At 40.0% G+C, this 17,311-nt stretch overlaps 1 protein-coding gene across 2 annotated transcripts; it reads right to left on the reverse strand.

Moving 5' to 3' along the window:
• Window positions 1–834: 834 nt before the first annotated feature.
• mier2 (mesoderm induction early response 1, family member 2) lies at window positions 835–14,072 on the reverse strand. 2 transcript variants are annotated; one of them, XM_035177342.2, is made up of 13 exons: window positions 13,940–14,063; window positions 12,043–12,211; window positions 10,292–10,405; window positions 9,978–10,089; window positions 8,973–9,043; window positions 8,329–8,398; window positions 7,884–8,035; window positions 7,627–7,708; window positions 6,375–6,469; window positions 6,171–6,301; window positions 4,977–5,113; window positions 4,149–4,245; window positions 3,163–3,297 (listed from the first exon to the last, which is right to left on the reverse strand). In XM_035177342.2, exons 2-12 carry the CDS (start codon window positions 12,067–12,069, stop codon window positions 4,190–4,192), a joined length of 1,047 nt encoding a protein of 348 aa, XP_035033233.1. In that variant the 5' UTR covers window positions 12,070–12,211; window positions 13,940–14,063; the 3' UTR covers window positions 3,163–3,297; window positions 4,149–4,189. The 2 variants fall into 2 exon arrangements, with proteins under 2 accessions (XP_035033234.1, XP_035033233.1); XM_035177343.2 differs by lacking the exon at window positions 4,149–4,245 and having other exon boundaries at window positions 835–3,297; window positions 13,940–14,072.
• Between the last annotated feature and the right edge of the window lie 3,239 nt (window positions 14,073–17,311).

Genomic DNA, 17,311 nt, shown 5'->3' on the forward strand with positions numbered 1-17,311 from the left:
AAGTTAAGTGAACTTTTGAATCCTTTGGTAAAGTTCTGTATCTTATTTTTTTTAAGTTTGAAATAGTTTCCCACCTTCCAGTAGAGGGTGCTGTGGAGTGATGTGCTACTGGCAGCAGTTCATTGTCCTGGTGTATGAGGCTGAGGTTGAGAAAAAAGTATAGTTGTAGGGCTTGAACAGATGTTTTGCATCTGCATATTTGCATTTTTTAAAACCACATTTGCAAAGCCATATAAAGACATCACTTCTCTCCACTTTTGTATTAACTATCAAACTCTCACAATTTCTATTTGTGAATATAAAGTTGACAAGACATGATTACTTACAGTTGTTTCCCCGATGTCACAAACAAGAGAAGGTGCAGCATCGGATACAAAAGCAATACATCCTAATATTTCAGCAATGTTCATTTTAATTGTTTTTTCTTTACAAAATATAATAATTATAAAACATAACAGAAGAAGCAGATCAATATTGCCAAGAAATAAGAGTAAAAATGAAGAAAGAACTAAAGGCAGTATAGCTCTACTCTTCTCGCTGCCTCTGTGGTCTTGTACTGAACTCCTCTCAAGTAAACAGTCAAAGACACAACACATGTTGATCTGAAGCCGGCCTGGCGTTACACAGGGATCACAGAAAGAGCTCGCACATTTACAGACAAAGAATAAATAGATGAGCAGATGAAAAAGGAAGAATAACCTGAAAAATCCTTTCATTCCCCCGTTACGTTCCCTTCACCTCTTCAGAGACTGAAATATACTGACACGCAGAAAACCACATATGTACGAATGAGCGTACAAATCAATACAGGATTTTGTGAAATATGAAAACAAATCAAGTTCATATTTTTATTCAGTGATACAAAATATAAAATATTGGAATCATATTTACTGTAATAACCTTTAGGCTTTGAATTTCTCACATCTGTACCATCACATCATGGCTAAAATCTAAATTCTTATTTTGCAGATTGCATGAACAAGATTCTGTCAATTTTAATTCACTTTATAAAATGGGGAACCAACTATAACAAATTCTTTAATAAATAATTCCTTAACACAAAAGGTGCAGTGAGTGTAAATGTTTGTCCCCTCTCAAAATGCATATGACAGCTCGACAGCTCAGATCGAGCCACGGGAATTGAATTTATGCAGCACTTAGGAGATTTGTATTGCAAAAATAACAATTATTAGATGTTTTAGATGCACATAAACACTTATCAGTATATTTCTTCATTTCAGGTCAAGGTCATTAAAGATGCTCAAGGAAACATTTCAGAGGAAAAAAGGGAGAGAGAGCTCTGACAATAAAAATGTTGCTGTTGTTCTTTCGTTTTAGTCCATAACTTCATGGACTGGACTTTACGTGGATGTTGCTTCCTTGTTGTCGGTTTTCAAAGAGGCAGAAGAACTTAAATGCTAAGTTAGGTCGTTCTTTTGGAGCCCAACCAGTCATTTTTACTTTACTTTCAACATACTCACTTCTCTAACTCTCCGTACAACCATCAAAGTTAGTTCTGGATGACTGATCATGGAAATCTTCAAAGTTGCAGAACCTGAGAAGGTGGATTTGGATTCACTGACTTGCGTAGCTTAGCATGTACATTTTACATTAACATATGTTATTCTGCGCCACCTCTGCAGGTCAGAGGTCAGGCTCTTCACTGGACTAAATATTCATTCTTACAGAAACAGTTGTCAGAAATGACACGAAAGCATTGCACGTTTATAAATCATAAGGGAAGAACAAGGATGAAAGGTTTTGACAAAAGCCAAACTAAAGAGAGAAAAATAATCCGAAAAATCACTGTGCTCCTTGTTGCGCCTATAAAGCTTTTTAAAAAAACCCACAGAAAATGTTGTTCAGGTTTTTAAAATCAAACAAATTTCTACAGAAATATTGACTCTTGTACCAAAGGTTTACAGAAAGCTGGAGTGGAGGAGGTTGGAGGTCCAGAGAAGCAGGAGAAACCGAAGACAGAGACCATTGGGCTGAGTCGAGCACGTATCATATAATGTTTGAATTGATGGATTTTACTTTATGACCAGACTCCCAGCAGTTATGTTCATGTGGCACTGAGCAGAGGCCCTTTTCAGAGCTGGTATTAAGATTTAACCCATTTGAAAAAAAGACTTATATAGAATTCATTATGTGGATGCTGTGGTAGTAAATATGTAAAAATATGATTCATTGTGAAAGTGTAGCAGGTCAGAGACGTCAGCTGAGTAGACGGTCCTTCATGTGCGTCCCAGGACGCTTGTGCTCACACAGCGAAAACAATGTGGCCACTTCTGAATGAGGTCTGAGTGATCCGATGAATTTGTGTGTGTTCATATGTACTTTGAGCTGTCTGCTTGTGATTGGCTCACTCAGGACGGATGTGAATACCAGATCTGAACGGAGTCAGAGGCAAAAGTGCTGAGCAATAAGCAGAACACAAAGAAAAGTTATTGGATGTCGACTTTAGAAGTCAAACTTCTCCATTATGATAAATAAAATACATCAGAGCAACGGTTCTTCACATCGTCAGTCACTGCTCTGTTTTAGAAGAACAGATGACGATGGTTTGTGTGGTCACTGCAGCTCTCGTGACTGCCAATCAACAGCGTTGTCCTGGCGCAGGTTGTGGGGATAAACTGTTATAAATAAACACACAATCAACACCTGACAGTAGTGATAAACACAATGGACAAAGAGTTCAAGTGTATCAGATTTAAAAGAGGGTTCAGATACGAGCAACACCCCCAGCACAGGGAGCAGGTCCATCCTTTTCATAAGGTTCAGTAAATGCACGTTTTGTTCGGGCTTGTATGAGTCAGTTGTAAAACCAACACCAGCATTGAATTTCCCCTCACTGTGTCAGAGAGCGATGCTGGAGAGCTGAGGGGTGCTGCAGGCCGCCAATCGCCTGGAAGTGTGACGGGAGGAGAGTAGACGAGGGCGGAGAGGCAGATGGCAGGCTAAATTCCACCTGCAGCCCATGTGGGCCACCGGTTGCACCACTAGGTGCACAGTCAGGGTCCTCTGGAACAAAGGGTCCACCAAGCATGTGTAGCTGGTAAAAGCAGGAGCCCGGCAGGCAGTGGTCATCATGGCAGCACGGAGGGCTCCCGCAGGCCGACTGGGAGCTCAGGGCAGAAGGCTGGGACTGGAGCTGGACTGGAGCTGAGGGACAACAACTATCTGAGCCGGGATCCCGCAGGTCGTCCAGGGGCTGCAGAGAGAAGGGACAGCCAAACAGCTGCTGAGGACATCCGTCTCCACACAGCTCTGACAGCCCCATCACCAGCTCACCATCTGCACACATGTAGAAGAGTTTAGAAAAAAATTGAAATGTAAAAAATGTTTGCAACTGCCGAAAGATGTTCAAATACTTCTTCATTTTAAAGCAACACTGTGTAACAGCGCCCTCTGCAGACATATGTGGGGACTAATTCTGTTGGTTTTCACAAAGAGAAAAAAGAAAACCTGAACTGAACTGTAACACAACTGAATGGTGGATATTACCCATGATCCCGGCTTCCTGAACCAGTAGAGCTGCTGCTGTAAATTAAGTTTCTTAACTAAATATTGCAGATGAATTCTGTTTTTGTATTTTAAAGACTTCTGAGTGTTTTTAACTGATCTATAGTTGAGCATTTCTCTTGGACTTGTTGGACCTGATTCTGGTCATTTAAGTCCGTTACAAACTTCTCCCAGGAGATCATACCCGCTCACTGAAGTTACATAAAGCAAAGCAGACGTTCAGGGTGAGGAGTGGGAATGTAAGAGGAAACATTTTATCCACTTGATGCACTTTGGTGGACAGATGTTTATCCTCATACTGCTGCAGTAATGAGAAAAGTAATTTGCAAACATACAGTACATGATTCAAAGAGCCTCTTAAAGTAACAGCCACGGGATGTTGATCTTGTGTTTGCTTGTGTTTGGATGTTGAAATATGTTCCAAGAGGGAAAGGGTTAAATTACATAATTTAATATATCTGACATCTTTGATTGAATGTGGCATTTACTGCAAGAACAGAAATGAGTTGATGGCCATTTACATTAAAACCTGTTCCCTTTGGCTTCAATTAGAATTAAATTATATACCACAGGAAATTCAATAGGATTTTTGTATTTCTTGTCTCTCTTTAAGATTCCTTTACCTGCAGGCCCAGCCTGCTTTCTGAGGCCTGTGAGGATGAGTTCATGGCTTTAAGAGAAAGCGGGGAGTTCGTCTGCGCCGGGGACGGCCCTCCTCCTCTGGAGCACCATGGCAACATGCACAGCATTTACACGCACACATACACAGAGACATGCACACACACACAACAACACAAGACACACAAAAAGCAAAATAATGGGGAGATGGGGAAAACAAAGAAGAGGAGACAAAATGATTCATAACATGGAGACATAAGATAATGAATATGTGATGTCAAAATAAAAGGCAAACCATGTCATCAAAATAATTAATTATATAATGATATAATATATATGACAAAATAAAATATATAGAACTGCATGATGGGTATCATTATGTGATTTGGAAAATATGTTTGTTGTTTCATGTAAACATAATATTATTTATACACAGAAAAATGGATGAACATGCACAGCTTTCTGATTTTCGCGTTAGACACAAAATCCTACTTACACACCCTGTGTGTGGGATTGTTTAGTATATAGAGAAGTGACAAATTAAAGGTAACCTGACAAATGAGTGAAGACACAAGAGAAAGTCCCCATCCATAGGAATTATATGAATTTTCCTTATATTTGTCACCTGTTTGTACATGTGTGTCGTAAAATTGTAGAGCCAAGTGTTTCATGCTGCTGCAACTTCAAATGAAACTCTGAAGTGGTAATTCTTTCAGCTTTTATGGTAGACATGATTCTTTTGTGAACATGAGGCCCAAAAAATATTTTAGGGCATACTGGCTATAATCCTTGTTCCACTATAAACTGCCCACTACGTCGGTTCTCTAAGTTACCTTGTTTGTCCAGGTTGGTGTGTGGAGGTGACGGGGACGCGAGCTGCCTCGGACCCATGGAGCTGTGAGACAACAAGCCTGAGGAATTGTTGCTTCCTTCCAGCTCCCCAACATCCCCATCCTGGTCTCCATCCTCCCTACAACACACAACACAACCACTATAAGCACAGGAAAGTGTGTGTCAACAGTTAAAAGCGGGAGTAACAGGAAGAACTTTTTAAAAAACAATAACATAAACATAAGTGAGCAGACAAATGCGATACTTAAGGAGGTTATTATTATTATTAGCTTTAGTATCCTTCCTCTGAGTCGACCGTCTGCACTCAAGCTCTTCATATTATTTTTCCATGAGACCTGTGCAAGGTCTAGTCCGCCTGTCGCTCGGTGTCAGCTGGGATAAGCTACAGCCCCGACCTGCAACCCTCAAAGGATAAACGGTATAGATAATGGATGGATGTATGGATTTTGCATTCTTAAGTGAAATCAATATCTGAGAATTTGGCAGCCGTTCCAATACGATGACAGCGAATGTCCACTTGTTGTGGTGCGCACGGAATAAGAAAATTTAAAAAATAAATAAACATGACATTTCTTTCTAGATACAGCAGAATATCTCTACAGCAAAAGTAGTCATACAATGATGTTTTGTAATTTCGGCGAAACCAATTCTATTTAGGAGACTGTTTACTTCAGGATAGACCCTAAAAACTCACAGAAAGTAAAGCAGATGAGGAGGGTCATTGTCATGTCAGCTTTGAAGTGTGAAATTACAAGTTAAAGTTTTAGAAATTTCTAAATGAATAGATCAACAAACCCTAGGGCAACACTTTCTCAGAATAGGGGTGTTACAGTTAAGATTGAATGGGAAGTTCAGTCGGCCACATGCAGTAAATACACCCTGCATTTGCAAACAGAATACAATCCTATCTATCTGTAATACACTTACACTTGACTCACAGCCTAAAAGTGGCTCTATTTTCTAAGAATTTTATATATATATTTGATCAGGTTTGTAGCAGTAAACATGATGAAATAAAACACGGTGCATGGCTTCACATAGTTCAAAAATTGCGGATTCACATGCTCGTCTATAACTCATGTGTGTTTCAGTTTAGGTATAATCTCTGTACATATTTATCAAACAAATGAACCCTGACTAGACTGTGACCCTGTTCGTGTCCCAGCAGCACTCACATGCTCCCTGACTGCAGGCTGTACTTCTTGCGGCTGAGCCTGGTGGTTTGTTGGGTGAAATACTCATGACGTTCGGACTTCTTCCACATGTAGTAATACTCCACACATTCGCCCACAGAGCGCGTTCGTACCTGAGGAGAAAGAAAAGGTTGTTTATGCTACGCCGTCAAATGAGAGCGCCAGGTAATTATTTTTAGAACTCACCTTGTTAGCCTGAATGAGGTGGAAGTTTTTCCCGTAAACTCGATAGCCTTGCTCAAAGCTCCTGCACTCCTCCTCGCTCCAGGCACACAGCTCATCTAGAGAGAGCACCAGTAGAATCATAGTGCTACACATAACAATAAACTTAGGAGTATAGCATCCATTTGAAATTGCTTTTAAAATTAATGCCATCTGGGCTTCATGCTGCAGATGATTTAAAGTGGAGTTGCAGCTATGAAATTGCAGCTCAATATCCAGGTTGGATAGAGCCTAATGCAGAAAAAAACTCTCACATACAGGGTGTGGGAAAACTTAGAAATACAGCCAGGTCTGTCTGAAGCAGTGGTGGGCAGCTTTTCACTACTCAAATCCAAACTACATCAAATCTGAATATGGACACAGTCACACATATGCGAATGCAGGCGAATGCTGCGGGTCAAAGTTCACCTAAATTGAACTCCACACGAAGCCACGCTGCAGATTTGATTCACCACAGGAGGCAGTTCTTTTTTCACCCCCCCGCGCTCGCACAGATTGAGAGTGAATGGAAGACGAAGCGCATTTGCTTCTCTGTAGGTTATGCAGTGTTCACTGACCTCCCCTTGAGAAACACCTGCTAAATGAGAACCTATAGTCCTGCTAACTTCTGAGCTAAACAAAATCAAGGATTTTAAATGGTTCATTTCCAAGGGCTCTGTTGGCAACATGTTTGCATCCTTCACTTCATCAGCATCAACACATGCCAGCAACAAACAGATTTTGCAGATGGGTGAAGTAGCTGACAGTCAGTAAGGTGTGTAGGTGTGGTATTGTTTACCAAAGAGAGGAATAAATCTTTTGCTATACTAATTTGTGGCTCTCACACTGCAAGACAACGTTGGATACTTTGCAGCAAGAAAGATGAGCATTTAATGGCTCAGATACTGCTTTAACAAAGGAGGTTTCCAGATATGAATTCTGGAAAATGTCTGAAAAATTGGTTGAGAAGGTTTTCCTAAGTTTGCCTTTCACATACGAAGATCGCAGCGGGAGATTGTCGGGGTCAGATGTTTTCACAACAAAAGGAAAATGTCTGCAACGTTCAGGCGAGGGGTGGAGCCTGGGTCGAGCGTGAAGGAGGCAGGACATAACGTATAGATTCCGCTGCACAAATGATCAAATGTCAAGAGTTCTACACCTACAATACGCCCTGGTCATCATGTCACCACGGCCCAGATCATACACCTCCAACAAACAAACAGAAAAAGGTTCTTACCACTGACCACCTTCACGTTGAAGCGTAATCGTCTCAGTGCCTCTTCTGCATTGAATTTGCATTTTATAAGTTCATACAGTGCCTGGAAGTCAAAAGAAGAAAAAGATTCAAGTTTAAGAATATCTAAGAATATTTTCCTAAAACTAGTTTGTTATTTTGTTAACATTCTCAGTGGTTCTGTTGAAGCATGTGGTAAACTGCTCAAAAGCTATGAGTTGTGTAAATGGACACTTTGATGACACTTGACAGAACTTTACCTGTTCGTTGTCACGGACAGTGTTAGCTTGCATGGATGTGCGTGCTGCCCCCTCCTGGCGACGTGGTCTCTGTGTATTCAGCAAGAACTCCTCCACTTCCTGCACCGGCAGGACACCTGGCCTCCACAGCAACTGGTCCTCACTGCTGTCGACTGGAGAGAAAGAGAGAGGCAGCGGTAAGAGCAGAGAAAGTGGATGAGGAGATGGTGGAGAGAGAGAGAGAGAGGAGGGGGAAGGACATTTAAAGAGCGAAGAGAGAAATGATGAAGATGTCTTTTTAGATATCAACACGAGCAGCCAAAGTCAGAAAGGTCAACACATGAAGGCTTCAATCAGCTGAAATAACTTAAGGCAACTTCATATAAGGTTCACATGTGTTAAACTCAAAGGAAACAACTGTAAAAATTGTTTTAATTCCAAGAGGATGATAATATATGTTGCTTACCTTTTTCCTGGTAGGTATTTGGATTGAGTGGAGGGATTTTTGCCTGGTATATGGAGCCAACCATGATCTCCTGAGAAGGAAATCAAACACAGTTCTTAAATGTGTCACAGATGACATCTATGCTGAGTGGTAGAGTTATGGTGACAGGTAATTCCTCAGGTTATACTGTAAAATTAATATATTTGTAAGTGCTGCACTTTTTTTCAATCAAATCTGGTAAATTAGTGGCTTACATGTGGACTTGTGTCTCAGTCAGGGACTATGTCCGAGAGGTTAGTTTAGGTTTGGTTCAGTTGGTCAAGCAGAAAGATCCCAGGCATAATTAAATTAGGTGATCCTGCACTAAATTATTATGTTCACTGCCAAGATGTATGAGGTTTATACAGGTAAAACAAATAAAGAAAGGAAGAATGTGTACAACTTTTGAAGTTGTGATGACCTCCAGTGGTCACTGGATCAAAGTTAAGACAGACTCATTATGGAAGAATTCAGAAAGACTATTATATTTTCATGTTTTGTTTTGTGGTTCTCTTTCCTATAAAGAAATGTAAACCGCTACACAGTACGCTTAATATCTCTTTGACCTAAAATCACTCATCAGGTCAACAGAGTCACGGTGAGATATGTGTTACAGCCGTCAGTACCTTGTGCTCTTCATTGGAGGGAATGGAGGCATCGTCAGACTCCTCATCTGATGAGCTGTCTTTGTTTCCACCTTAAAGAAGCCAAAACATCAGAGAGGAGGGTGATCTACTCAAATACTGGATGTCAAGATTAATTCAAAAGTGATGCTGTCTAAAAGTCATATCTTTATGCCAACGAATCACAATAACTTCAAAAGAATCTAATTTAGTTTAAGATTTGTTTTACTCTTCAGTTTATTATTAACCATCACTTAAGAACATGCATCCTGCTGAGGTAAAATTATCTTTCTCCAGTGAAACCCAGCTGTGACTCGAAGCTATAGAGACAGGGTGGACATAAATAAATAATTAAATAAATGAATAATTTATAGAATATATGTCATTCAGTCAGTAAAAATACGATTCAGGATGACGAAGCGAATATATGAGAAAAGAGCCAAAGAGGAACAAGGCTCTCTTTACCATTTGGAGAAACTGTGTTCTTAGTCAATCTCTCCTGAATAAATAAAAAGGCACAAAAGCAGCAAACCTGCCACGTGTTTAGTTTGTCACGCCGTTATGTGGACTCAGCACAGATACTGTCATACTGTTCCAACATATTGAATATCCTTCTCTTAAGAAATGTCTCAGTGACTTTGACATCATTCAGTCTCATGGACAGGAAACTAATAAGGCAGTAGAAGATGCCATGCTGAGACTCTGTCATATGAAATTATACAAGAACAAATCAGAGGGTTCAAAAACATTGTAACACAATAAAGCCCAGCAGGTACTGTTATTGAAATGTATCAGCAAGTTATGAGTAACAGGCTCCACTCCCACCAGAGACATGATTTAAACTAAGAGAAAATATTGCAGCTATCAGAAAAATCCCCTGACTGTGCAAACTGATCCATCTGATTCAAAATTATGAACCAAACTCTCTATCTAAACATTTCTTTATGTGGGAGAAATCCGATCAAGTAAAAAGTTATACAGCCATGTGTTAATCTGTGTGTGTGATACCTTGGAGACGGCGGAGCACATCTGAGGTGTTTGAGGTGACTGACGGGGTGAGATCATCCGGTGATGATTCTTCTTCCTCCTCCCCAGGAAAGAGATCCTCTGTTAGCTGATCCTTAACAGAACAACAAAATATCAATAATAGAGCACAGCAAAGAACAAAGTAGAAGAAAACACAATGCTTCATAAATCAGTTGTTAACATCTTCTTGATTGTTTGTTAATATACAAATCCAAATGTAAACTTTTGACTAGACAAACCCTTCGATAAGAATGAGGCATCTTGTTTGTGCTGGTGTTGTTTGGGTTACGTCTCACCTTGTCCAGTGTCATGCCTGGCAGGCTGGCAGCCATTTGACAGGTCTCCTTCTCTGGATCTGACACTGTATATCCATACAGAGCCAGCAGCTCCTCCAGAGGAAGCTCACTGGCCTACGAACAGAGGGTCACAGAGGAAGCCAGTGAGAGGTGGAGAGAGAGGATCGAGTGAGAGAAGGAAGACAACCACATATAAATGACCTCTACGTATTAGTCAGTAAAACCATCAAAATGCTATTCTTGGCATTGTTTCCCTCCTCTGCCCCAAATAATTCAACTCTCTGTCAGTTTGCAGAGTCACCACATGTGAGGGGGTTTTTATTCATCAAAGTTGTGCAGATAACTTAGTAAACCCTCTTCTAGAAAAAGGCTCCAGATGTGAAAATGAACTGCTGTGTTTCATATCATTTCTTGAGCTCGGTTTTCAAAGGATGTTAGTTCTTGAATGGCAAATTGGGAATTGGATTACAGTTTTAACTGTCCTTAATGTGATATTAAGCTAAGCCATATTGCTCTGTTTTGAATTTTTTGAAACTGGGCACAGGTAGATGTGGATTACAGCTAATTTATTAGGTTTTTAATAATAACAACACTATTTTGTTTAAATTCTAAGTGTAATACAAGTGATAACAGGAATAGAAATGCATGTACAAAATATCAAATAAGAACAAATTTACAGTAAAATAATAAGGATAAAAGTAACAAATGCAGCAGGTTAGACAAGGTTTTGCTTGTTTAATGGGATTTGGAGGCTTGAGTCCTCCTGCAGCGGCTGCAGGTTCAGTTCTAACTCAGCCCTTTGCTGCAGGTCTCCCTTTCACGCATAATACTGTCCTGTCTCATAATGAAGGCATAAAGAGCCAGAGAAAATAATCTTAAAAAAATGCTAAATGACAGAAGAAAATGAAAAAAGCACGATGAGGAGTGTGGGATTTTCAGTACAACTCCTGCAAGTGGGTGCAAATATGGGCTCTGACACAGAGCTTCCCCACTGTCACAGACTGCATGTACTGTGATGTAGTTATGGGATGAATGGATTGAGGCGTAGCTTCATTTTGTGTTTTTGTCAGAATTTTGAAATGAATAAAATCAGTAACTTCAGTAACATTAGTTATTAAGTACATTATTTTAAACATGCAAATCAAAGTAGAAATGTTGTGTATTATGTTATGAAGATGAAACGTGAGAAAATCTTTTATCACAATTATAGTGACCCTAATTATCACGTTTATCAGTATTACTGCAGGATTGTTAAAACGTGCTGAAAATGTTCAAAACATAAGTTATATATTTATAAGAAAAAGCAGCCGCCGCCCCCCCCCGTCAACTCACTAAACACACTTATGACTTTGTCTGCTTAGACAACTGAAACAAATCTGAAGCTCTGACAGTACCTGCTGCTCCTTCTGCCACGTTTTTTTACAACACAAACTGCACTTAACTTAAGTTGATATTGGAGAGTATCAACCAAATCACCACGGTAACGATGTAATCAAAGCTTGAAACTGTATAACTAACAGTCTGGAATTTTACCACAGAATACAGTGTAACCGGTAACCGTTCCATACCTTATTATCTTAAACAAATAATACCCAGAGGTTTTTTAGTACTGTGACAATGTATATTCCAGTGATTCAGCTTTAAAGTTCCCATAATCATGCAAAATTAATGAAATCTACCAATATTATTAAAGAGACTAGCTTTTAAATAGCAGCTTTGACATATACAGGTGTGGCTGAACTTGACCGTACAGTGTGGGACTGTGCTGCCATCTTCATGGGGCGAGCAGCGTTCACCTCCAACTCCTCTAAGGCCTGTTAAGACTCCTGCTTCTCCTGCTGAGGGTCTTCATCACCGTACCTCATCCACGCTCCACTAGACCACGACGTCAGCGCTCATCTCCAGAGGCTTTTCACCCACCTACACACAAACACACACACACACACACACGCATGTCTCTATGACTTCAGAAGACATTACATTGACTTGCATTGATTTCCTGGAAACGTACTCTAACCTTAACCATAGTTCCTACATGTCTAACCTCGTATCCTAACCTAACACATGTCTTCCCTTAATATCTAATAATTCACATTGTGGGGACTTGCTTTTTGTCCCCAAAAGGAAGACAAGTCCCCATAATGTGATTGTGTAAAACAGGTTCAAGTCATAATATAATATACGGCACGATCAACATGTGCCTGATCCAGCAGATCAGCTGACTCTTCACTTCTAAACATTTATTTAACTCCTGAGAACTTCCTCTAGTAAGTGTCGCTGAGTGGAGCACATTACAGTAGGTTGCAGTCAGTGTTACTGGTTTTACTGGGACATTTCAAAGGATGTTTGGATGGCAAACTACTTATCCTCTTTTAAATCTCTCTCGTGCTTCCTCCTACTTCTATTTCAATCATTTTATAATGTTTTAATCGATGTTGTTTTTACTCTTTCCTCTTTTTTTATTCCGGTATCTGTGCTCTATAGCTGCGTGAGCAGGTTGGTTGGTTTTAAATAGTTTTTTTTAAATAGTTTTACTGTTTCCAATTGTTTGCCTTCAGTTTTGTAATTTTTTTAACTTAAAAAACACCTTGTAACTGTGTTTTGAAAGGTGCTATGTAAATAAAGTTTTGTATTATCCTCAGGCAAGGCAGTTGTGTTCATACAGCACATTTCATTCCCAGGGGGCCGCTTCAAGGTGCTGTCCCGAGACATTAGAAACAACATAGAGACAAAAATCTGAAAGTTTAAGTTAAAAACAATTGTCAAGCAAAGTAAAACCGATTATGAAGTCGAATAAAAGAGGGAAGGCGATTAGGAGAAGTTGAATAAGATACACTGATGTATGACCTTGTGGGATAGTTTAAATTATGATCATCATCATCCTCTGGCTTCAAGAGAAAGTGATTAAGACACAATAGAGCATGTGTCTACGATGCAGGCCACGTTATACAGAAGTGACAAACTTTACAGAGGCCACATGATGAGCTTAACTCTCCGGCCCTGCATGAGATAAAGTGCCGACGCTCCTGCTGTTAGATAACAGGCACAGCGACACGGTTTCCGGACAGAGAAGTTGAGCGGAGTCCGGTGGACGTGTGGACCGAGCGGAGCCTCCCCCAGCCCGGCGGGCTCAGACCGAGTGTGTGCGACCGCCGGCGCTTTCCTGTGACTTGGTGCTGAACGTCTCTTCCTCCGGACGAGCGGCACCACAAGGAAACTAGCAGAGAGTCAGGGGAACACACGGCCGGAGTTCAGCCGCCGCCGCCGCGTCGTGACATCCCTCCCCGCAACTTTTCTCCCACTTCCCCGGCGGCGCACCTGAAACACTTTCAGCACCACCGTGTCGTAAACCCCGCCGAGCTGCCCCCATTGTTTTCTACGGCGCTACTACCGAGGCTGGCGGGGCGGGGGGGGTGGCTCTTTAAAGCCGAGAACGCGGAGACGGAGAAGGGGGGGAGAGACGGAGCGAGAGAGCCGGGGAGCTTCTCCCGTCTCTTCCTGCCGCTTTAGCGGCCCCGGAGCTTCTCTTTCACCGGCCGGCGACACCGCGGGCCGCCGGGCGAACGGTCCCGGGTGGACGCGGGTCGCCCGTTCGCTGCAGTTTCTCTATCGTTCGCTTCATCGCATTCCTCGTTTTCGCTCACTTACCTCCGCCATTCCGTTTCTGCGCAGGCTGGGTATTGCCCGGATGTTGTAGCTCTGGTGCTCGGCTCCGTTTATTGCCTCCACCACTCAGCAGCAGCCACAGCTACAGTTGGTTACTGACTTCTGTTCACTTTTTATACCGAATGCACATTGTTCACGTTTCATTTCACCACCGCCATCTTAAAATATACACTTAATGAAGAACTTCGGGTTTTTTTTTTTAAACTACAAACACTTTTGGTATCAATTTAAAAATTCTGCTCTTATCACACTTAAAGTTTCAAAACACACTTAAACTGAACACAAAACCAACTGAAATTACAATGACTCCACTTTCTATTTTTTTTGTTTACATGCTATGATTAATGACCTCTGACCCCCCCAGGTTAAAAATATACTGACGTGATCTCATCCAGTAACAGTTGCATCATTTGTTTTTCACTCTATATCTGTTTAAATGCTTCTTGTGTTGCTTTCACAATGTGTCATGATGACCTTTATATTGTATGTTTGTCTTGTTGAAATGTGCCACACAGATAAACCTGCCTTGCACGTGCTGCAGTGTAAGTGTATATGCATGGGTATGTGAATGAGGGAGGGGACAGGACATGGCTGAGGCAGATAAATATATAAGGACTCGGCCAATGACTGCATGTCTTCTGTATAGAGAGACAGGAGCAGAGGCAGAGTCAATGTATATATGTGTGTGTATATATATATATATATATTTATATATATGTGGACCACACGTGACACCATTCAACAACATTGAATAAAAATAGATCTATAAGTGGATATGATGTTGACTAAATCTGTCCCGGGTGTTGATATCAACAGGATTAAAATAGGATCATAACACTTTGAGAGCAACTGATTTTTTAATAAACACCTAAAACCTTTTAAGAATGTAAATGATACAACTGGTTTTAATTTCAAGTTGCTGAATAAAAAACTGCAAATATAATCTTTATCTCTGGAGTGTCCTCTTACTTATGATGATTTGCCATATATACTGTTTACCACTGGTGGAATGTATCTGTACTTCAGTAGATTTATTTTTGTGTACTTTTATTTTTACTCGACTACATATATCAGTAAGAAGGGGTGGAACTCGCAGAGTAACTACTACTCGCAACACATGGCCCACGATAATGTTAACATTACAATACTGCGATTCCGCGATAATCAATAATCACAAGGCAATCATTTAAAATTTTCAATAATTAGAGTGGGATTAATCCACCGATCAAGTGTTTTCAATAGCATCATCTGCAGGGTTCTATATTAATATGACAGAACCTGTATTATTCTTGTATTAAACTGAATATACATAAGACAGAGTTAATAATGTAGTAGACCACTGTATTAGGGAAAATGATACACCCAGCAAGAACTTTTAAAACTTTCAGTGTATTTATAAGCAAGTACTTAATTGTACTCAAGTAAAAAAGTTGATGTGGTACTTTTACTTTGAGGCTACTTGAATGATTTTTTATCTATTTATTCGTACTTAGGTAAAAAGAATACTTCCTCCACTACTGCTGTACACCATATATTTTCTTTAAAAAAAGAAAAATGTAAACAAGTCATGAAAAACTATTATCAAAAGAAAAATTATAAAAGCATTTCTGTATTTTACAAAATTACTTACCATTGTTTTCAAGGCACGCTGCAATTTCTCATCTCCTTTTTCTGGTGTCTAGTCCTGTGTTTGTCATGTAGAGTTAATATTGCACAAAGAAAAGTACATTATAATATATAATATAGCTAATTAGACCACAGCTTGATTTTCAACTTCCCATCTGTCAGTATTGTCCTGGTGAAGCAGCCATGTGTCAAAAGGCAATACAGAGAAAATAACTGTGTTCGTGTTCAACAAAAGGCCAAAAACACACAGAGAAAACACAACACAACACATTTGTGTGCAGGGAGAGTGTGACTGCATGTTCTGGTGTTTCTGTTTACAGAGTCAGGTTTGACCTCTGTTGAGCATCCAACAATTGTACAATCACATGTAACACAATCATCTGAATGATGTGTTTGTGTACAGGACTCAGATCAGCAGCTATAGGTCACCTTTGTAAAGAACGCCAGAATTTATTTGACATTTTATCCAACAGATAAATACATACATACTGCAAACATAACCAGCAGAAAATGTCATATCAAACCAAATTTAAGACGGGACAAGAACACAAAACAAGGATCAAGGGAATATATAACCGTGACAGAGCAGTATACATTGTGTATTTAACATGATGTATGTACCAAATAGTACATCATATTATATAAAGTACACAAAACATCAAATTATACATGTCATATTGAACACATCATATTCTTGTAAAGGGTTCAACTTCATTACATCAAGTTACTGTAGCATAAATGACCCATAATTTCATGTAGCCATCTTGTGTGAGGATATTTTTGCAATTCTGCCCAAAGTTTTGTGTTAAAGTGCGATGGCTCCACAAACCTCTCTGTTGGTAAGTGGATTTTTACACTTCGTGACACAATAAGTATTTGAGCATCACAGGGATGGACAGGACATAGGCCCATACTGCACAGTACAGGAGACGTAAGCCTTCTGGAAATCAACAGTTGTCATCGTGTTTATCGGACGAGATAAAAACAGTTGATTGGTCTGCATATTGCTGCCATTGTAAAGCACGTTGTAATGTGGATTTTGGAAAATGCTTAATAAATAAAGTTACCATCTATGGTTTTGTCTTTCATGTGGCTGCTGTGTCAGACAGCTTGTTATTTCATTCTTCCTGGTTGTACTAGAGATAGAGGGAGGTGTGAGAGGTGTATTTGGACACTTTATAAAGTGTTCACCAACAGACTGCTCCACCCTCTCCAAGAGACCCTTTTCTCTGTTTAATTGCCCCCTATTAAAAGGGTTTTTATGAAGGATACACAAGTGAGGACACTTCGTAGTATCCTTTATTTCTTTCGGGGTTTAACTCTGTGTGTGTGTTTTGTGTGCAAAAGAAAAGCTGTTCACAAAAAGAGCCATTGACGGTTCTTTGTGAGGCTTTGTATATTGTGTGTTTTGAGCTTAAATACCAAACATTGCAGTAAAATGTGATTTACCTATGACATACCTATACAAATCTTACCAGTACCTACCATCACACAAAGGGACGGCAGAAGATGAGAGGCTCAGTATGAGGTAATTAAAAATATATGTAATTCTATTTTTCAAATGACCTTTCAAATAGACAGGGACACAGCAATATCATTACTTATAAAACTTAAAGTGTGAGGGGGGGACGGGGGAAATGTTCCTGACACTCTTGGACACGAGGATGTGCTTACAAAATATAAAAAAGTTAAATTAAAGGCATAACAAGTATTTGACAGAACTTTTTC

Source organism: Hippoglossus stenolepis, chromosome 14, assembly GCF_022539355.2.
Source record: "Hippoglossus stenolepis isolate QCI-W04-F060 chromosome 14, HSTE1.2, whole genome shotgun sequence".
In the NCBI taxonomy this organism is placed as follows: Eukaryota; Metazoa; Chordata; class Actinopteri; order Pleuronectiformes; family Pleuronectidae; genus Hippoglossus; species Hippoglossus stenolepis.